We start from the raw sequence: 23733 nt of genomic DNA on the forward strand, positions 1-23733 counted from the left end.
GTGAATGCCTCGGTCAGCTATAGGTAGCCAAAATGGGATTCAAATTCATTCCACACATTTCACCTCTGGGTCTCGCAACGTTTCCTCCGGTGCTGTTGCGGTAATAAAGGAAGCAGGCAAAACTTGCTGACGTGAAAAAAAAATAACTTAAAAGTTACTCATATTCTTAGTTTTTTCGGTAAAGTCACGTTGAAGAGAAACAACAAAATAATAAAATATATATAAAACAATAAAAAAAATTCTCACGACGTTTCGACCATAACTCAAACGGTCGTCTTCAGGTGTTGGTTCGCATAAATGTATTTTTAAAAATAAATTTATGCGAACCAACACACCTGAAGACGACCGAAACGTCGTGAGAATTTTTATTGTTTTATATATATTTTATTATTTTGTTGTTTCTCTTCAACGTGACTTTACCGAAAAAACTAAGAATATTAAAAGTTACTCTCAACTCCTAGATACAAATTGTCTCGCCATATTTAATCAAGCAGGTCAGAAATTATATAACTTTATAGTCGCAGTGAAGTAATTGGTTATTACTGTGCTCCCTCAATTAAAATAAAAATAAACTTTGACGAAATGAATAAATTTGGTAAACACGGGGGGGGGGGGGGGTGATGGGGGTGTGGGAGGGTCACCCATCCTGACAAGAGCCCCGGTGTGTAAGATACCAAATACTGCCGTTGTTGCTGATGAATGATCGTTTAAGGGTGCTTTCTAAATTTAAATTACTATTATTAACAAAAACATATCTCTGAGTGTAGGTTTCATGAGGAGGATGTTTTTAATGTCACTGAAAAATAGGGCAAATAAACTTGGAAGTTGTCTTCATGAGCATGTGCCAGCAAAGCTTAGCAGCGTAATGAGGAAGAGGACGTGGTTACGTGCGGAACATGCGCAGGACAGCAGAGGAGCAGGTCACTAAGACAGGCATTGGAGGTGGCACCCAGAGTTTTTGGCGATCAGGGAAAGACTCGAATCCAGATTACAGGATTCATGACACTCACTGTAGGTCAGATGTGAACTGTGCATGCGGGAGCGGTAGTGTAGCGGTTAGCGCGCTGTGTTTCAAACCCGGTGGCCCGAGTTCAATTCTCGCTCACGGCCAACACCAGTGACGATTATTTGAACCGGTCCTGGGCCTCCCCTAGGTCGACTCAGCCTCAATTGAGTATCTGGTGCGGTGTGTAAACATCGCCACCAGGCGTGATGTTGGCCACCCACCCCCTCGTGTGCCATACCGGCCTTCATAGTTGTTGCTACTCGCTAACAGGACTTGCCCCAACAGGCTGTTAAGGCTATATGGGGGATCTTTGTCTTTTTTCTGTATGTACACAAGCTATCCATCCCTCCATAATTTAGTATACGGTATTTTGATGAATGTGGTGTCAATAGAAGCAGAATAAATTCTAAAGAGGGGTGACGTTGGTTGGTTGATCTGACCCTTAACTGAATACATATATATGACAATCCATGCAATTACCCGGTTTCAAGATATGCCTCATTACTCATTGCACGCACTATGGTTCGTGTGCTTTTAAAGAAACATTCTTCATTCACTCCTCCGTTTCCATCACCCTAACTTGGGATCTGAAGAAGTGGGTGCTTTAAGTGAACATCTCCTTTTAGTGAGCCTCTACTAAGGCCGGCATGGCATAGCAGTCTGTGAATACACAAGGTTAGTGGTGTGGCCTACACCATTCCTGGCCACGTCGCCGTAGCTCTGATATTCACAGATACTAATTTCAGGCTGAGTTGACCTAGTGGAGGCGCAAGACAGTTTCTTACACCACTTGACACTGTTGTGAGCCATCGGGGATGTCACTGTATGGTGCCGGCCCGGCTCTAGCACAGCACGGTATGCGATGCACTGTCATCGCGTACACCTCGTAGGTGGGTGTAGTACCAGCCCTAGCGGGGCTTGGCGTGCGCTGGGATAGCGCGGGCACCACACACAGCGTGTAGTGCGGGCTTCCACAGGGGGGAGTAGGAGAGTGTCAGCCCAGGGGCAGGGTTGCCCCGGGCCATGGCACTCTGGTTGACCCCGTAGACACGTGATCGAGAGGGAGCGGGAATGCTCGCGAAGGTGGGCGGGGCCGAGGACGGAGCCAGCCTCGACCCGGGAGGATATAAGGTGGGTCCCTGAGAGGGACCGGGGTCGCTTCGTTCTACAAGCTGCAAGCTCTACGTCCTATGTCTGAAGAGGCATCAACACGTGGCTGGGGACCCGAGTTAGGGTCCGACCCTTCGTAGCTGTAACTCCTTTGTGTAGTTAGCTGGGTGGTCACCACCCCAGGCTGTATCTGGTATAGGGGCAGTTACCCCTTTGTATATACGTGTTACAATAAATGTGTTGCCTCTGAAGAATAACGTCTGTGACTCAGTTGGACTCACTACACATGTATAAAAAACACATCAATCCGGGTCACCAGGTTCGTCGTGGCCACGTAATATAGCAAAGGTGAGACCTTCCTTCAACACTGGCTCATTCATGGTGGTGAAAAGGCCCCAGCAGTAGTACATTTGCTGTTCGTTGCTCATTGAGGGCACCACGGTCTGCGAGATGTTAACTACCTTGCCTGGTGTGCAGGAGGTCGTGGGTTCGATCTCGACCCTGACGCCTGCCGCTGTATATTTGGAGTTTGCGTATCTCTCTCTCAGCATCATCATCACGGTGGCTATGTGATGTTAACTACCTCGCCTGGTACACAGGAGGTCGTGGGTTCGATCTCGACCCTGACGCCTGCCGCTGTATATTTGGAGTTTGCGTGTCTCTCTCTCATCATAATCATCACGGTGGCTATGAGATGTTAACTACCTCGCCTGGTACACAGGAGGTCGTGGGTTCGATCTCGACCCTGACGCCTGCTGCTGTATATTTGGAGTTTGCGTGTATTCGCTGTGGTCGCATGGATTTTTCTCCATTTTTTTCCTCCACATTTAGAATGTGCTGCTGTAAATGTCCACACGATAAGCCACTTCGTTGAGCTAGCATTTGTGGCCAGGTCGCTTCTGAAAAAAGAGCGATATAGCTCAGTGGTCCTTACCTGGTAATTTTTTTTTCTAGTTTAGTTTAGAGGGACACGGTGAGAATCCGCCAGGTCGCCTGGGTATCGACGACACAGATACACGTGCCGCCTGCTTCCCTGCTTCCCCGGTGGATGTTCGAGATCCCACGACGTCATTCGAAACGAGTAGGCCATTGTGTGCTTGGCGTTATGGTCCAGATTTTCCAAATTAGAAAAAAAAATCCGCAAAATTGCTCAATTGAGTTCATTCAGAGCAACGTCACTCTCTACTGGCAAACTTACGTGTGTATGTATATACGTACGTATGTTGAATTTATTTCGCACCGTGCGTAGCCAACCGTGCTAATCGGAGGTGCAGGGGAAGGTCAACAAACTAAACACAAAAATCAGTTCTAAAGAAATTAATATTCAATCTATTTTTTAAAAGTGCATAGGATGAGCAAAATCCGCTGCCATCATATCCACCTCCATGATAGCCCTGCCAAATAAGAATGCCTGAGTAACAATTGTACGACGTAATATTTATTCTGATTTTTTTAATCATTGAGTATGTGTTAAAGGACCGCTGATGGCTTCAAATCCCAGAAGCATAATATCACATCGAGCAAATACAAAAAGTTTTTGTTCCATCTCGTGCACTGACAGCCTGAGGGATGTTTGTCGTGGAGGTTACAGAGTGATGGATGGCGTTCCAGAGGAATGAGTATCAATGACTCGTGCATGCCCAGTGATGGGGTGGCATTAGCAGGGAGCTGAGGTGCACGTGCCAGGTTAGTTAGAACATTGGGCAAGCTCTATAACAGTAACAATGTCATACTTCTCAGGGGTGACCCATTAAAACAATGCTCCTGTGCAGCTAGATTTGAAGCTTTCGTGACTGCAAGGATTCATACTCTTTATTTTTTTTCGGTAAAGTCACGTAGGTAAAATCAAATAATCTCGGGTATCTTAGAGCTCTCTTCACTTGATACGGTAATTTTGCTGTGACGGTTTCCACCCGAAGACTGAAGTTTGTGTTGCCTCCGAAACGTCGTGATTTAATTTTAGTTGTTTTCATTTATTGTATTTTACCTACGTCACTTTACTGAAAAGACCAAAGAGTATGAATCCTGTGCAGCTGTTTGCTTTACGAAATTTTGAGAAAAAAGATATTGAATTCCAAATTCCAATTCTACATTTTATCAACCTTGGGTTAAATTGTCCCCATACCCAGATTTGAATGAGCAACAAATGACGCAATGGGATTTACACCCCTGTATGCAGACGAATCCCCACGTGCTTCCTGGTTCTGAGTCGCCTTGATCTGCACAGGGAGAGCTACCACTCAGGGTGCCCTTTGGATGTTTGAGATGACATGTCATGTAAGGCGTATGACTTTTGCCGAGGCATTTAAGCACCATACAAATTAAACATTATGATTCGTATTAACTATAGTAAGTAAATTGTTCAAATTATGGCAACAGCCTGCACATACAGGAATGCTACGTTTTATTTTCAAGCTGTGACTGTTTTACGTACATTCCTACGAAAACAAGAAATGAAAGTAAATCATTATGTTTAATGGCTAAAACAAAAATTGTACCATTACAATACCTTTACAAAATATATTTTTTTAAATATGGGTATCCCCAATTGTATAATGGAACGTTTAAATAAAACCACTGGAGCACCTGGAGCAATCAGGTAGAGAAATCTGTCGTAATGTCTTTAAGTCCTACGCCTTGTCAAATATAAACCATGTGAAGGTGAAGGCAAAGGCACAGCCCTGCCATGGTTTTCTCACGCCACTGCCTGTGAAGGGGGCCTCCCTCTTGAGGGAAGTCCAGAGAGCCCCTGTAGGGGTAGTTGGCCTACTCTACCAGACTGGCCAGACATCCTTGAGGAGGTGGAAGTACCCATACTTTACCACATCACACGTGACCTGCCGAGTGACTAAGATGAAACATGTTCACATTTTTGTGAAGAAAAATGCGGAGCTGCTTACTAGTCTACGGAATATTCATCCAGGTTTGTCCCTTCGCTTTAAAGTTCAGTTCTAATTCTCATTACTGTTAGAGAATTTCATCAGCAATCATTCGGGGTAGCGTAGGGGAGGAGATGGAAACTACTCTTGACATACAAAACCATGCCATTGGTACATCCTCCATTTCTCTTTCCTCCTCCACTCCCCCTCTGCCACTCCTTCCCTCCTCCATGATATTTTTGCTCGTGGGTAATATCATATGCATTATTTAATTAAGGTGACACATTTAACGCATGGGGGAAAGTGAAGTTGGTCAAAAAAAGTGTAGCCAACTTACCACAACTCCCATAATTAGCTAACGGGCCAAGAGGGTTTGATCAGTCCTTGCCTGGAGTGGCGAGTTCTGCTAATATCTACTGTGGGTAGTATCCACTATGGTTAGAAATCTTAGCGTATACACCATCTATTTAAGACACTGTATGTTATTCGCTCTTCCTATTTTTTCTTATATTCCATATATTATTCATATAAACAAGTTTCATGTTTATAAAACGTACTATGGTACCATTTTTATCAACATGTTTCGAGTCAAAGGCTGCCACGGGGACATTGCTATGGTTGTGATCTAAAGATACATTTATTCAAGAAAATTACTGTTAGCATTGGCCACCATCAGTTGTACCAGTAACTCAATTCTTTTGGGCCTAGATGTGAAGGGCCATTGTGTGAGGGGCATATCGCAGTGTAATAATACAGCGTGACATGTCGACCAACCCCCACGAGGTGTATTATTTCAGCTGATGTCAGCGCCTGCACACTCTGCCAAATTTTGAAAATGTTAGCCCAACCATCATCTGTGGGAAACGTCTGTTTAGAAAACATTATGAAACAAAAAGGTTAACATGTGATGTTTAGTATCACCTAGTGGGTTAATATGAATCTATTAAGCTTTCAGAAAACTGAGAGCCATGGTATGAAAGTGTATGCTGATAGGCTGATCTTTATTTTAATTAATCACTATATTTATATACAAACTGTTAATTGCAGTAAGCTTCTTATATATTATGGTATAGTCTTTTGTGGCGTTTTGGTGTCCGTGTTCACAGCTCCACCCCTCGAATTAGCACGGTTGGCTGCGTACGGTGCGAAAGAAGTTCAACGTGTGTACATGCAGCTAACACCTGGTCACATCTCAGCATAAACACAAATGGAGAAAATAATTATGCATGTCAGAAATGCAAATTGTGTGATCATTATCGCAAACCATGAAATTGAACAAAAGAAAAGGTTTGTGTTCAGGATAAACAACTGTCCTTCCTTTGCTTGCCACTCACGTTAGTTTGACAAGAAATAGGCTTTCGCGACCAATATTATCCATAATAGAGGTGTTTTTTTGGTTAGATCGGGTAAATATGAATGCCGTGAAACCCTCCACCACCCGACACAGCCAATTAGTAAGGTTTTTAACGTGAACAAAACATGACAATTAGTTAATTGCTGGCGAAACGTCGTACTAGAATTGTAAATGTTGTGGGTTTACTCTCCAACACACCGGTGTGCTGAACAAGTAGAAAATTGGCATGTTTTGTTTACGTGACAAACCGTACTAATTGGCTGTGTCGGGTGGTGGTGGGTTTAACGACACATTTATATTAACGCGATCTAACCCCTCTATTATGCACTCACGTTAGCTTCCACTACCGGCCATCAACCATTCCTAGCGACGTGTCCTGCCCAAAACCCACGTACTTTTCTCAACAATCAAAATTACGTCTCTGAATCTGGTATGTTCTCCAATCAATTCACATGTTGCCATTTCTGCCTCTCGGTGTAATCATCACAAAATGCATAGCTCCACGCTTCTTCGCGCACTTTTCAGCTTTTGTTCCATTTTCAACACCAGTGTCCGTGTTTCTGATCCATATGTTCATGGGCAGGTATAATACACTGATTTTAAACGTTCTTCTCAAGGCACATTGCTACATTGCTTTCATCGTTAAGTGTAGTCTTCCAATAAGTAAAACCTGCTGTTGTCCATCTTCAGGAGTGACTGCCCTAAGTATGAATACTCTGATGGTTTTTTTACTCTCTAAATGATGTCCCTCCAACAGATATTTTCGAACGTTGAGTCAACTTGTAGTACAGGAGCTCAAAAGGATGCCCACAAAGGAACTGGAGTGATGAGATCAGCTCGTGCGAAGTAGCAACATAGACTTTTGCACCGCAGGACCTCCGATTACTACGGTTGGCTACGCGAAAGTAGCTCAACATACATATGTAGCAGATGGCGGCAGCCTTGGGGAGACGTTCTTCCAGCAGTGGATAGATCACGTGATAATGAATGGTTTGGCGCTTGGCAACGCAGGAGTGACATCACATGTAGGATGCTCATTTCATGTGGCACGTTACGTTTACAGAACCCCCCTTCCCCATCTCAATTTATAAACTCGACATAGGTTGACTCACGTGACCTTTGAAGTTGTGTGCTCTAACACACAAAGGCATAGCACATACCCCTACGTTAAGAAGGCACTGCTCGGAAGCTACCCAATTTATTTATCGTCTTATAGAGGTTATAGTATATACAATCCTACGCTTTTTCATGTTTCAAAAAACAAAGTACATCATCCATGCAGGCTGCACATTGTGTTATTGAGTCCGTAAGGCCATTTGTGGCATTATTTGGGTCATTCTACCACGTGTGCAACAAGTTAACAGTTGCCTCCTGACTACTGTGTTATTGTCAACATGTAAAAACTAAAAATTATACTAACTATATTTTACCAGATAAGGCCCACTGAGCTATATAGCTCTTTTTCAGACGTGACCTGGACACAAATTAGAGCTCAACGAAGTGGCTTATCATCATGTGGAATGTATAGCAGCCAAATACTCTTAACAGAGTTGAACAACAATCCTGTTGGGAAATGAACCCCAGGTGTTCACCAGGATCATGGATGTCATTATTTCAAAAGCTTTTGTTACATGCTGTTAAATATCTACTCAAGCTCTTTATATGTATAATAACGAGCACATTAGGAATAAGTTATCAACATTTCATCCACGTAATTAAAATTGCTATCCCATTATACTTATTTTAAAATGTATGACACCTTTATGAACATCTATTTTAATAATGGATGCAATTCTGATTAATCAGTGTCCTTTATTTGATCGGGTGATAGTCCATTTAGATGTATTACTTTCTTTGCATGACATGCCCCCATTGCATTTTGCATCCCATAACTAAAATATGAGAATTGCGATATATGTTTATGTTGCTGACCTCGTGAGAACGATGATCATATAGCAAACTTAATGGCCACCACAGTTGATGGCTCTGTAGGAAAATAGAGAACGGATGTGGAAATTGAAGCACTGAGCTCGTGGTGGAAATGTCCCATTACTATTGCGAGGGAACACATCTACAGCAGCCACATAGAGTTATTTAGACACAACTGTTAGCAACCCAACCTTCTGAATTGTACTGGAAATTCTATGACGCATGGGGATCAGTCACTCTTCCAGACATAGTTCTTTCTGGAATAGTATTGATTAGGGTTGGACAATTCCTGCAGGAATCACGATTACCTCCTAGGGTGATACCCATGATAGAATCTCAAATCACTTGAATAGGATTCTAACATTGAAATAATTAGCTTCAATTTTGATTTAAAGCTTTCGTGACTGCAGTAATTCATATTCTTAGTTTTTTCGGTAAAGTCACGTTGAAGGGAAACAACAAAATAATAAAATATATATAAAACAATAAAAAATTCTCACGACGTTTCGACCATAACTCAAACGGTCGTCTTCAGGTGTGTTGGTTTGCATAAATGTATTTTTAAACGGCGCATTTATTTATTTATATAAAAAACCGTTAGCGCCACGCGCAACGATTTGGCAGTTTATTTAGGACTAGTCCATCTATATTCTCCCCCCTCCTCTTTTCAGAATATAGATGGACTAGTCCTAAATAAACTGCCAAATCGTTGCGCGTGGCGCTAACGTTTTTATAAATAAATAAATGCGCCGTTTAAAAATAAATTTATGCAAACCAACACACCTGAAGACGACCGTTTGAGTTATGGTCGAAATGTCGTGAGAATGTTTTATTGTTTTATATATATTTTATTATTTTGTTGTTTCCCTTCAACGTGACTTTACCGAAAAAACTAAGAATATAATTAGCTTCAATGTTAAGAGACACAGGCCTCACCATTGAAATGAATGCGGATTCTTGAGAGCCCATAATTCACTCATTTAACACATATATTTTTTTAAATTTTACCAGGTAAGGCCCACTGAGCTACATAGTTATTTTTCAGAAGCGATCTGGCCACAAATTATAGCTCAAAGAAGTGGCTTATCATGTGTAAAGTATCGCAGCCAAATGCTCTAAACGCATGTTCCTAAATCTGGAGAGAAAAACCGAAGGACCTGAAGAAAATCCACACAACCACGGGGAAAACACGCAAACTCCAAATATACAGACGTCAGGCCTGGGATCGAACCCACCATGTCCTGCATACCAGGCGAAGCAGTTAATTTCTCGCCACCGCAGCGAGATTAATCAACCACTAGAATTCCCAATCCATTCAGTGGCATTACACCTGGATCAGCAAAGCCACACAAGCCCTCCTCTCCTTGCCTAAGTCCCATGCAGGGTTGTAAATCGTCCAGTCCCGTACATTAGACATCGGCAATGCAATACTTATACACTGAGAATATGGTTAATATCGGCCAGCTGGTAATGACAATAATTACTTTTGAAATGTATTACCTAGGCATCACCCATACGTTTCAAGAGTGATTCCACGAATGGGCCCTGCTTTTTTGCTCAATACCACACCGGGTTCTATGCATGACATGGCAGTCTGCCGCCCCTGCGATCCCACGATTAAAATTAGAAATTGTATCTGAATTCGAATTCCAGGTTAGATATTCTGAGAGTTACCAAACTCAATAATACACATTTTACATTGAATTTTTTGATATGAGGATTTATGAGTACCACTTATTTAGTTCCTTTTTGAAAGTCAGCATTGTTCCAATGCCGAGATTGGCCTCTGCCAATTTAAACAAGTGCCATCACTCTTGATGCTTGATCAGAAGTACCCCTCTTTCACTTCAGTGGAGAGATCAGTCGACTGCCTTGTAATTGTATTTTTCTTACACGGACATGTACATCGAAGTGTGCATAACACACCAGGGGGTATGGTACCCATCTAGTGCCAAACGCTAACAGCTAGCTGTAATGCAACCAGGTGTTTCAAAGTAGGCTGTAAAATATCCAAACGTTGATGTCATGAATAACGCAGTTTTCCATTAAAAGGAATCCAATGCGAGCAGCCTGCTCCCTGCACAGAGTACATAGTGTGAGAACTATGTGATATTTTCACGTGTGTGTATTTTGACACCACGACTGGACTCGCGCATGAATCCTTAATCGTTTGGCAGAGAGAGAGAGAGAGCGGGAATGTATCCACCATTTACCCGCGCCCTATTTTTTTTAAAAAAGGCCACATCCACCAATTTGGTTTATTGCTACCCCACAACTACGGCTTACATGGACCTGGTTTCATCTTAAAATTGTTGCTTTGTGATTCGTCTTTGTGTTCGAGTTGCTTTCACGCGGGAATGGCGTTGGAGTGTCTTTTTGCGAACTGCGGCATAAATATGATTCACCTGAGTTTGACTCCCAGCCATGGCTAACAGGAGTGGCTGGTGACAATCTGAACAGACCTGGGCCCCACCCTTCGCCAATCTGCACTGGCCAGTGAATCAAACCCCTAATGGCAGTAACACAGTGTGGGGCGCACTTTCATTCAACGGTGGAATTGGCAAAGGGCAGTAAATGATTCAGTATTAGGCCAGGTGCCAGTGTGATTTAGAGTACTTGATTGACAGTTCCAAGGTTGCAAGTTCAAATTCCAGTGGTGGATTAACTCAGTGAATGTTTTTTTTTAATAAATGGGAAAGTGAGTGCTGCTTTGTGGGAAGTCTGCAGTGGTTGTCCTCTAGGAAGGATAACCAAATTCCAGAGAAGTGTGGAATTTTAACTTCTTGCTCAAAACTACTTACAGAGATGAGAGCCTCCGTACACATATTTGAGCACATATATACTTTAACCTGCAGTAGAGTAAAGAGTCATTAAATCTGTCTGTGTGGACCTATGAGTGTTATCCCCTCATATATATTGGCTTTCTCTAGGCACTGCTTTTTCCCCATGTTCAAGCATTATTAATAGCCAACCAAATCCACCAATGCGGAATCCTCAAGGAAAAAAAAAACTTCCCCCTATGATGTGGTACAACACACCTTTGTCTTGAGACTCAGTGATGCGTTTTTGGATCAACAGAGAGTGTTGTCTGCTTATCATTACGTGAAATATGCCAGTTGGCTTTGTCGCGAACAATTTTCACCCGCACGCGGCAATTGAATTTGGCCCATTTCTACTCGTGAATGCGCCACACTTTCTGACAACTGTATCGCAGTCACCTGACAAAGTTTATTGTTACTTCGTTTGGGAAATAACACGATAGGTGTGTTTAACATTTTAAACGTGTTTTCGGTGACTGATTTTCACGTCTTGTATCACCTCAATGGGGGGGGTGGGGGGGGGGTGCTATCAAGAATTGTATTCGCAAAGTGGTGACGCCTTTTGAATCCCTTTGACTATAGAGCGTTAGGTGTGTGAAAGGTTAGCATCGGGAAGAACAAAAATCCAATGTATGTGTTTAACTACAAACGCAATGCTATGATCGCCGAACTGTTCATTGGAACACCGTGATGTATTTTCCAACTGTGTTCCAACTAACAGCTCGTTCCCATTAAGATCGCCTTTATCACATTCAACTCTTTAGCGCATTGCAGTTGCGAGTTGGATTTAAAATGCATGAGACATTAAAGTGGCCATCACAGCCAGTGGTGCAGATGCTACCAAGACTCTCCACGGCTTCCTTCCTCCTGATCACACAGCTGTTTCACAGCCAGTACCCGGCCTCCAAGTTCTGCTCTTTACATTTTCCCTTTGGTCCTCAACCTCTGAGTGCTCATTACGTTGTCTGTCTCAGTAAACACATGCTCCACACATTACATTCTCCTGTTCTTGATTATGCCCATAATGCGTTCCAAACGATTGCACCCTTTCCTGCCATGAAATTCAAAGCATTATCCAGATTCACCTAAACTCAAGTGCCAGACACTTACTTTCTATTTTCTAGGTGAACATATTTGCAACATCTTACATTCACCCCGTATTTATCCCCTTTACAAATAACCTAATACGCATGAACATGACAAATCGCTTCTACGTAAGTAGCGATAACTAATAATCATCGGCAGTATTCACGATTTATTTTACATCGCATCAACACTTTGGTGACACCTTCTAGGTACATGTGAATGAACAGAATGTGGCATCAGTGGAGAATTGTTTTTATTTAGCTACGGTGTTATACCTGTGCAGATTGCACGTGCTCAACAAATATCAACATCACATCTCGTTAGGCCAAGATTGTGTCAAACAAACATTCAGTGCCTTGTTACCCATTATAAAAGTATGGCCATGATTCCTTACCACTTATTGTTTCATGCCGAGCTTGTACTAGTTCATCAGTTTAGCTCTTTACATTGTTTTCACAAATATTAAATTATATTAACACTTGTCTACTCCTTGCTCAAGCAGACACTGTAATGGGGTGGTGTACATCTGCATTGGTAGCCCTAAGCTAGTGTGGGAAACTCCACATTCCTATGACAGAGGCCAGTCTTTCCATTCGACAACAGCTGTAGATTGCCTCACAATGGAACTCTTGTGATCGGTAAACTGGCCACTGCCGTGGAAATTTCCACCAATGACTCAAGGCTTCCGTCTTAGGTCAGCACCTCCCGATTGCGCATTTATACACGGAGACAATATAACTTTTTGGAATTTTTAAACATTGCACGGTGTGTACTGTTGTACACCTCTGCCTTGAAGATCAATCCAAGTTCATGATGGCTGGTAGCTGTTTCTTAGCTCGAGTAGAGATGAGGCCATTTGTTGACTGTCACGCATATTTGAGCGTAGCAAGCACATACAGATTTTCGTGGAAACACGTCTTATAAACATGGGGCAAATGTAGCGTGCAGTGCTGTGCTGAAGCAAAAATGAGAGAGATCACAATTTCCTAGACATTCTGTATTATGCACATGGATCGAGACCACTTTCCATGATGGCAACAAAAATTAAGGAGCATGGCTTGCAATATAATGTCGCTAAGCAAGGATTCATTTATTGTTTGATGTCGCTATTAAAATAACTGACATATATTTACAAAACTTTGAACGTAAGAATTGCTGATTTTATAATAATAATACTGGAGCACGAGTGCGTGGTTAGCACACTGCGCTGTGAACCTGGCAAGTTCAACCCCTGCCCATGGCTAACATCAAGTTTCAAGTTTATTTTGTTTGACCAGGTTAGACCTCAAGAGACCAGAATAATATAATTTTCAAGAGTGACCTGTGGCATTGGTCTGCCAATAGGGGAGGGGGCGATGATAGCGATGTGTAATCCACATTCAGTAATTTGTGGGTGCTTTTTGATTTTGGTAAATTTGGATCCTGCAAATGATGTCAGTGGATATTTCATGTCCACTGTGAAGTAGACGGCGTGGTTCATACCACGTCGTCTACTATTAATCAGGGCAGCTGCCAGATTATTTCCGTAAACCTCTTCAACAAGCGGTGAACGTGTTACCGTTAGGCCAAGTGAAAGTCTGATAATGCCGTGGGTTATCCGATAATGTTGTGGGATATCTGATAATGTCGTGGGATATCTGATAATGCCCTGGGGTATCCGATAATGGCATGGGATATCTGATTATGTTTTTGATATCTGATAAAGTCGTGGGATATCTGATGTCGTGGGGTATCTGAAATGCTCCTGACCTCTCCTCCTGCCACCTCCTTATATTTACGTATGTTTAACTTCTTTCGTACCAAACAAACGACTTATCGGAGGTACGGGGCAAGGACAACAAACTAAACAAAAAAGCAGTTCTAAAGAAATTAGTTTTCAATCTGCACTTTCAGTTTCAGTTTCATTTATTAGGTATAGCCCTGTGAGCCATGCGGCTCTTGACCCAGGTGCAACCGCAACAAACAAAACATGAACAAGAACATCTTAAAGTGAGGACGCGCAACAGAAACATCCAGGAAAAACTAGTAAAATCTTCCAGAAAAAAATCACCGTATATCAACGTTGTGTGCAAAAATCCCAATGGGATGCAAGTCTAACAACAACAACAACCATGAGACAATTTAGATCAAATTATCAGGCATAGCTCCAGTAGCTTCCTAATATCGGAAGGAAGAGCCTTCCGGACGGCCGCAGAAGCACATTTGAAAAGCGCGATGCAGTGACCATCTTTGTTTGATGGCCAGCTTTAAAGCTGTTGTGAGGATGGCCAGACTTTGCGTGATGGTTTATGCTCCTCGAATAGATCAGCAAGGTACTGTGGTTCATTTGTGGAAAGCACTTTGTATGTAATGAGTGCGACATTACAATGCATTCGTTCGGCAACCGGTAGCCAGTGCAGCTCGGCGAGCACTGAGAAGTTTGGTCAAGCAACCCCCACATGGTATGGAGCAGTTGACTCACAAAGGACTACACGTGATTTAATTTGCCATTTTCAGTCAAAATTGCCTTTCTGCTATAAACCAAGCATACATTTCCGTGGTGGCGGGTAGTTTTCTGAAATAAAACCACTGTTGACCTCTGACAAAGTGGTACTCAATTTATCGACCCCTGAGCTGTAATTGGTTTAATTGACAAACACCATAATCAGAGCTAGAAATGTTCTGGTTGAGAGTCGGGTACTCTAACCACAAAGCCATCTCATCACAATTAAAGTGCATCTCATCAATTCCTGCACTGTATTTGTAAAAATGTGCAGAGATGAAAAAAATATATCTCTTGCATTAAACGTTAATGTAATTTAATTATGATGACTAACACTTGATTTCGAATGGCTAGGAAAAACTTTGGAATTGCTATGGAACATAATGGCTAACTCTTGAAAAATGGTGCCACTGCTGCTATGTTTTATAATTATCAATATAATATGAAACTATCTTCATAGACGCCGTCATCAGTAGCCTGTTTGTAAATTTTCAAGGGGGAACACATTACAAGGATTTGTTCGTGATCAGAATGATTGTTGCTGAATTAAAGGCATTTTTAGAGCATTTGATTATAATCAAATCATTATTTCATTGTCCGCTGATAAGTGCCCCAACATTTTGGTGCATTTCCATTGCTTCCTCTGTACGCCATGTGCTTTAACATTACCCTGCGAGAGATATATAGATATACAGTGGTACCCCGGAGATCGAACTTAATTCGTTTCAGAAGGCCATTCGAACGCCGATTTGTTTGAACACCGAATTAATTTTCCCCATAAGAATGAATGTAAATTACATTAATTGGTTCCAGACACAAGAAATATCTCATTATAAAGCATTTTTACACGAAGTTTACAGTAATTACATGCATAAAATCACACAAAAAAACAAGAAACACAATCAATAAATGGAATGAATATATGGAATAAATGAAATAAATTAACATTGAACTTCACTTTACCTGTAGTAAGGAGAGTTGATGGCTTGAGTGGAAGGTGGTGAGGAGGAGGAGGTGTTAAAACCTTTGTCTGGGCAAGCGTCATGCACGCTGCTGGCCATACGCGTCTCAGCTGTACAGGTTCTTTCAGTTAAAAGGGTAAAACCTATTCCTATATCTTGTTACTGGCAAAGGAGGTCTCATAATGTACATGCTCACCCCGAGCCCTCAATACTCTGATAGTGTGCTGTTTTTGAGTTGTACGCCTTTTGGCGTCTTCTGGTCCAACACCAGTGGAGACTAGGCTCTAAGAAAAGCTGTCTCGGGTGTGGGCCAATCAAATTCAAGGACAGTGCATATTATCAGAGTTGTCTTTTTTGTTTGCATTTTGACTGCTTGTGTTGTGGTTATTGCAAACATGATGCCTTGAATAAAGGTGTCAGTTTTTGTGCCAGTTAAAAGGGTTAAACCTATTCCTAGGTTCTTTCAAGTCGCGATTGCCCGTTCAACCTCCGAATTTCGTTCGGTTTCCGGGGCAAAAAATGTTCGGAAATATCGTTCGAACATCGATTTGTTCGAGTTCTGGTGCGTTCGATCTCCGAGGTTCTACTGTATTTGTAATTGTATACAAGTGCAATTGCTTATACAGTAGAACCTTCGATCTCCGGGGTACCACTGTATACAGTGAGGGAAAAAAGTATTTGATCCCCTCTGATTTTGTACGTTTGCCCACTGACAAAGAAATGATCGGTCTATAATTTTAATGATAGGTTTATTTGAACAGTTAGAGACAGAATAACAACAAAAACATCCAGAAAAACGCATGTCAAAAATGTTATAAATTGATTGGCATTTTAATGAGGGAAATAAGTAATTGACCCCTCTGCAAAACATGACTTAGTACTTGGTGGCAAAACCCTTGTTGGCAATCACAGAGGTCAGACGTTTCTTGTAGTTGGCCACCAGGTTTGCACACATCTCAGGAGGGATTTTGTCCCACTCCTCTTTGTAGATCTTCTCCAAGTCATTAAGGTTTCGAGGCTGACGTTTGCAACTCGAACCTTCAGCTCCCTCCACAGATTTTCTATGGGATTAAGGTCTGGAGACTGGCTAGGCCACTCCAGGACCTTAATGTGCTTCTTCTTGAGCCACTCCTTTGTTGCCTTGGCCGTGTGTTTTGGGTCATTGTCATGCTAGAATACCCATCCACGAGCCATTTTCAATGCCCTGGCTGAGGGAAGGAGGTTCTCACCCAAGATTTGACGGTGCATTGCCCCGTCCATCGTCCATTTGATGCGGTGAAGTTGTCCTGTCCCCTTAGCAGAAAAACACCCCCAAAGCATAATGTTTCCACCTCCATGTTTGACGGTGGGGATGGTGTTCTTGGGGTCATAGGCAGCATTCCTCCTCCAAACACGGCGAGTTGAGTTGATGCCAAAGAGCTCCATTTTGGTCTCATCTGACCACAACACTTTCACCCAGTTGTCCTCTGAATCATTCAGATGTTCATTGGCAAACTTCAGACGGGCATGTATATTTGCTTTCTTGAGCAGGGGGACCTTGCGGGCGCTGCAGGATTTCAGTCCTTCACGGCGTAGTGTGTTACCAATTGTTTTAATGTGACTAAGATCCCAGCTGCCTTGAGATCATTGACAAGATCCTCCCGTGTAGTTGTGGGCTGATTCCTCACCGTTCTCATGAACATTGCAACTCCACGAGGAGAGATCTTGCATGGAGCCCCGGGACGAGGGAGATTGACAGTTCTTTTGTGTTTCTTCCATTTGCGAATAATCGTACCAACTGCTGTATGTACGTATGTGCAGGACAATGTACACATATACTAATTAATATTTAATTCTAATTAATGCAACAATTCTCATGCATTTACAATTGTCATGTCCACTCGGTGTTCTCATACCAACACATTCTTAAATGCCAACAAGATTCAGCATATTGACGCTTTTTCCTAAGAGTGGCACATGGCAAGAGAACCTGCAGAACATGACTAACGCACCTGACATTTTATCTGAAATTATTATTAATTTGTATAGCTTCCTGTGGTGGCTGAGCGGCTCAGGGTGCTAGAGTGCTGATTCAGCTCCGCCGAGATCCCGTGTTCAAATCAGACCACCCACCCAAGATCAAATTAGCTCGTGTGTGTGTGTTTTTTTTTTAAGGCGCACTGTGTTTGCCGATGTCGCACTGCCGTAGCGTAATGGTGAGCGCATTGGATTTTTAGCCTAGAGGGCGCTGATTCAACCTCCTGGTGCGGCAGCCGAAACAACGGTGCACGTTTCTGAAAATCCTCCGCCCCCGGCAGTGCGGACGGGGTGGACTGCAGTTAGTCGATGGGCAGGTTGCATGCTATGGGGGTAAAGTGCTAGTACTTCCACCACTTTCTGAGATGTCTTGCCACCACGGAGTAGTAGGCCAAATGCCCTCTGGAAGGGGTCTCTGGAGCTCCCTTTAGTGGAGGCCCTTCAGCCAGCATTGGGCATCTGCAACCAATTTCTGCACTGAGAGTCTCACCTTATGTTCATCCATTATTGTTTTTGCATGCCAAATGATCTCCATGGGGTGGTGCTCATCTGTGTTGCTGGCTCTAAGCAAATTATGCAAGTTCGACATTTTTACGGCAGTCCCTGCCATAGGGCAACCACTCGAAATTGTGGATTGTATCTACTCAGACGTATGATATCTTGAGTAGAACCCAACTGGAATTTCAACTCAGGACCTTCAAATTCTTGAGTGCTATGTATGTACTGTATGTTGATACCAAGATCCAGGGTGGTCGCGTCTAAGCGCCGCTTCTCGGTGGCTGCGCCAACAGTCTGGAACGCAATCCCTCTGCACATTCGCAGCATCACCTCTATCGTCTCCTTCAAGAGTCACTTAAAAAGTCACCTCTACAACCACGCTTTAGAGTGACTCTGAGCTTGGCTCCGCGCCTCTGAGTTGCGGCCGTTACGTCGGCAAATTTGCGTTATAAATTGCATTATTATTATTATTATTGGAAGCTTCGAATCAAGACTGCCTCTACGGGGAGGTTTTCCACACAACTCAGACGCAATTTCAACCGAGAAGATGGATGCAAAATTTAGCAATCTTTGGAAGGACTGGATCAACCAGGCAAAAATGTTAACTGTTGTGTTAGCCGACTCTGAGTTGCATTACCTTTCACAATGTTGTTAAGTTTGATGTCTAAGCTTCCCTGTCACATTTATTTTCTCTATTTCACCCAAGCCCTCTTTGAATTTTTTCCCCACCCTCTCGCCCCTTTGCGGCCTCCCCTCCCCCTCCCCCCTCTATATAATGCCTTGTCACAGAGGCATGTTTCTCTCTTTCACCTGAGGACGATCGCTTGTTGTTGCAATCGAAACGTCGTGATCTATTATGTAATTATTTTCTTACCTACTTGACTTTACCGAAAGAACATAAGAGTATGCTGAACTTCTTTCACACCGCACATAGACAACCGTGCTAATCTGAGGTGCAGGGGAAGAAAAACAAACTAAATACAAAAATCTGTTCTAAAGAAATGAGTTTCCAATCTAGATTATAAAAGTGCATAGCTCCAGTGGTTTCCTAATATCCGAAGAAAGAGTGTTCCAGATAGCCACAGAAGGGCATCTGAAAGCGGGCGATGTAGTGACCGTCTTTGTTCAATGGCTAGCCAAAAGTTGCTGCGAGGATGACCGGTGTTCACGTGATGGTTTATGCTCCGTCACGATATCATCAAGGTATTGTAGTTAATTTACGGTAAGCTCTTTGTGTGCAATAAGTGCGATCTTATAATGTATTCGGTCGACACCCGCAAGTCATGCAGCTCGGCGAGCACTGGACAGACATGGTGCGATCTTGAACCGGCATCAAGCACCTTCAGTTATTCTGAAATCCTGGTTTCTGACCTGAACACTCTTGGCGCAGTTGCAAACAAAATGTCATTATCTAATTTATAAATATGGCTGCGAGAAATGTTCTTTAACTCACTGCTGAGTGAGCTGTAACAACAATAATAATAATTGGGGCGTTGAACGCTTGTACACGGCGTGACAATTTATTTTCTGTGTCTCTCTGGTGGTGGAAGGTTTCAATTTGGCCAGATCATTACATGGCCTAACCCAAAATTCCATCACGAATCTTAAATAAAAATTTACACCCCTACAAACCCAAAGGGAAGGTACTGATATGGTTGTCGTGTCTGGTTGTTCCCCTGTTTTTTTTTTGTGTTGCAGGGTTCTGCAGAGGAATGCACTCAGTCTTCTTGGCGAAAATACATTTTCACCTCTAAAGAAGCTGGGAGAACTGTAAGAACAAGCCTCTCATTAACCATGCCCTTGATATGTTTGTACACGTGAATTCAATGGCAGCGTGTTTTGTTTTTGGTTAACAAAAAGGAAGGAGTGGATTTGAGATGGTGACAGCTTGTGGAGGCCTTTATCCAGCAGTGGATTGATCATGACCGATTCTTCTTTTTTGTTAAAAACTTGTTTAATTTAGGAGACAAACTTAAGATTAATAACTGACACAGTGTGTGTGTATATATAGCACTGGGGAGACAAAGGCAACTGGGGAGTGGTGCTTGCCACACCATGCCCAGTTTATTGTAAATACTACCTTATACGTCTCTACTGGCCTCGAATTCAATATTATCATTGGTGAAATCTCTCTGCGAAACACTGCAAGCCCATTTATCCTACTTACCTTCTAACTACATGACCTATCATTTACTCTCTCACTCTCTGCCTACAGTACTGTTTTGTCGTTTGTGCTCATTAAAACTTACGTACATTGCGAAGCCACTCTTTTTCCTGTACCCTTCCATTTGATTCATGCTGCTTGTGTTTTATTATTTAAATGTGTTTTTAGCGACGAAATACAAAAGCATGATGCCGCAAGCAAAGTCTACACCTTAAAAATACTAATACAGAAACGATAATAATGTCTGCTTTATTTATCCATTAAAGTCTCACTCAGGCTCATGATTCATTTTCAGCACTGGTATGTTTGGCCAATTACTTCAAATACAATTTTGATTTAAAGCTTTCGTGAATGCAGTGATTCATATTCTTGGTTCTTTCGGTAAAGTCACGTTGAAGGGAAACAGCTTGTGTACAGCAGCCAGATGGATTGTAACATCGCAAGACCATGAGAGGCCTGATGATATATATTCTGAATGAGTTACTTTTATTATTAATTCTATGAATTCCATTGTCTTTTATTTTGCTTATTAAGATAATAACCATTGGGGTCACAAAGTGAGAGCCTTCATGGAAGCCTGGATCAATGATGGTAAATGTACCAATGAGAATGAATACATGCCAAGTTGCTGTGTAAATCTTACATGGATTATGGCTTTTGGACAAAGCATAACATTCATTACTAACGATTATTCTGTATTCAATTGCTCCGTGACAATATTTATTTCTATTTTTCTTTATAGTGACATTTCAGCAAACAAAATCCAGAAGCTGCCGCTGAACATTTTCCAGAATTTGCAAGAGCTTTCAAATTTGTAAGTATTGTAACATATAATGCATACATATATATGTACACATGGTACTTTCCCCTACATTCTGTTAGTGAGCACCTATAAAGGCAGGAAAAGCCCACGAGGGGATGGTGTGGTCATCACCGCTCCCAGCCACCTTTGTCTCCCCAGTGAAAATCACAACACACCACGTACAGTATTAATTTAATGCTGAGTTGACTTAGAGGAGCCTCAATGACCAATTTCAGATTTCACTTTCCACCGATGTTGTTCTTAGCCAGGAACTAAATCTGAGACACTGATATCTGAACACAGTAAACAGAGCACTGTTCCCCACTCATTACCAACAACAACCGCCATTCACCACTAAGTGGCGGTAACGTCACCATGGCGCTTGTGCCAGGCTATGTGCACTTTAAGACCACGTGAAGTGTCGAACACCCGCTGGCAGGTCACGGAACAGACTCACATGCCATGGGTTGACTGACTGAGATGACTGGCAGATGCACGACCTGTGCCCCCTACTCTGCAAACTTGCTGTATTTTAGCCACCCGGCGCTCCGTTTATTGTTGTTGTCATTACCAAACAAACATGCACACACACACTTCTATTCTTTATACGTGTAATTTTTTATATTCCAGGCATGCAGGTTCATGCCTGGAATCACAAGCAGCCACTCAGCCAGCAAGGTGTGGTGGTGGTGGTGAGAGAGGACATAATGGGTGTGGCTCAAGACAGAGGATGAAGGGCTTTACACAACTCAGTGTTTGAGCTGTTTGCGTGATTGGCCATCACGTCCCAATCACATGCTTTGCAGCAGAAAAAGCTTTGCCCGAAAGTTCCCACTTGGCCAGGTTGGACAGACCAGCAATTGGCATCTGTGTTCGGGTGGCAGGAATGGATTTGTACCGAGATCTGGTACCGACATTGTGTTGAATCGCATCACAGTGTACTGCATGCACAGTTTCAACCGACCGAGGCTGACTATTGAGAATTGTCAAGGTTTGGTCCATCGGAAAGGTGGAAACCTGACTGTGCCCTCATGTCCGTACCCGTCACACCGAGCATAGTCCATATCAAAGGCAACAGCAAAATATAAAAAAATATAAAGGTACAGCCTTGCAATTACCCGCTCATGCCAATGCCACTATAAGGAGCTCGAGACAGACCCTGCAGATGATATTTTGCCCTATTCTTCTACGCTGTCCAGACATCTTGAAAGAGGTGGCAGTACTCCCTTTTTAGCCCACCATACTTTCCCACGGCGGCATCCAATGCATATCTGTACAAGTAAAAATAACGGGAGCTTGTAATGCCTCTTTGAAAACCATTGCATAGTAGGTATCCTGAGTGAGAATATAATCTAAGTAAACTTTAAATTACTTCATAAAATACTTCATTCATTAGCACTGCCTCTCTTTTGAGATTTAACCTAGTAATCCAATTAATAAAACAGAGCATCATGATTTGTTCATGTTCATATTTGCACGCTCTTTCATTTCCAAGTTTTTAAATTGCTCGCAATATGGGACCTTTAGATTTAATTCTAAATAAAAATGTAGATGTATAAAATTGGTAATTAAACACGTAACTTTTAATGTGATTATGTGTTGAAATTCTAATTATTCTGTTTTTAATGTCTTAATTATGAAATCTTCATGAGAAAATCTTAAAGGATAACAAAAATGTGTTCTGCCAAATGTGTTTTCAGCAGAATGATTCTTGGCCCCGTTCTTTAGATGCATTTAATTTACTATATAATACTTGTTTAGTATATCACGTAAACAACATTACTGTCAAAGACAAAGGTCGAGGAGTTCGATCATAACTGGACGCCAGGTTGCCGAGATGTTAACTCCCTCGCCTGGTATGCAGGAGGTCGTGGGTTCGATCTCGACCCTGACGCATCCCTCCATATTTAGAAGCTTGCATTTAGAGTATGTTGCTGCTATACATTTCCACATGATAAGCCACTTTGTTGAGCTATAATTTGTGGCCAGGTCGCTCCTGAAATAGAGCTATATAGCTCAGTGTGTCTTACCTGGTAAAAAATAAAATAAAATAGTTGATAGTTTTAGCTGAAACAATGCACAGGCATCTTCATTCATCCCTCCCACCTTCCTTTGTCCAGGCAGCAATATGAATGGGTTCGCCATAGTCAGTTGATCGGCAGGTCACGTGTAGTGGGGTAAAGTGTGGGTGCTCCCACCTCTTGAAATACATGTGACCAGCGTGGAAGAGTAGGACAAATTACTCTCTAGAGGAGCTCTTTTGACCTCTCTCTAGTGAAAACCTTCTGCCAGCAGTGGCGAGATTTCAGGACTGCGCCCGTACCTTTATATAAACAAAACTATTGTAATCGTATAAAGTATTTTATCGTGCCAGTTACCATCTACAATATATAATAATTATTGCAATTTAAGTGCATGCATGTTTAGCTTTAATAGGCCTTCTGGGAAGAACAATTCGGTAAATAGATATAATGGATAAGCGCCCATATTTGGCCAGGACATCAGCACACAATGGATTACATGTACTGTTGTGCAGTTCCATTGGTTACGTTACACGCACCAAATGTTTCGGGCTTAATGCTTAGTCAGTAATGCCAGCTGCCAAACAATTTATAGCATTAAGACA

The 23733-nt window shown here is 42.3% G+C and overlaps 1 protein-coding gene across 2 annotated transcripts in view; it reads left to right on the top strand.

Moving 5' to 3' along the window:
• The window catches only part of RXFP1 (relaxin family peptide receptor 1), a 288445-nt gene that overhangs the window by 207988 nt on the left and 56724 nt on the right, over nt 1-23733 (top strand). For both annotated transcript variants that reach the window (XM_032955172.2, XM_032955171.2), the window contains exons 11-12: nt 19840-19911; nt 21048-21119. In XM_032955172.2, the coding sequence (XP_032811063.1) occupies nt 19840-19911; nt 21048-21119 (144 nt within the window). The remainder of the gene's footprint in view (nt 1-19839; nt 19912-21047; nt 21120-23733) is intronic.

Source organism: Petromyzon marinus, chromosome 16 (genome assembly GCF_048934315.1).
Source record: "Petromyzon marinus isolate PM22_M1 ecotype Great Lakes invasive population chromosome 16, UKy_Petmar_22M1.pri1.0, whole genome shotgun sequence".
Lineage (NCBI taxonomy): Eukaryota > Metazoa > Chordata > Hyperoartia > Petromyzontiformes > Petromyzontidae > Petromyzon > Petromyzon marinus.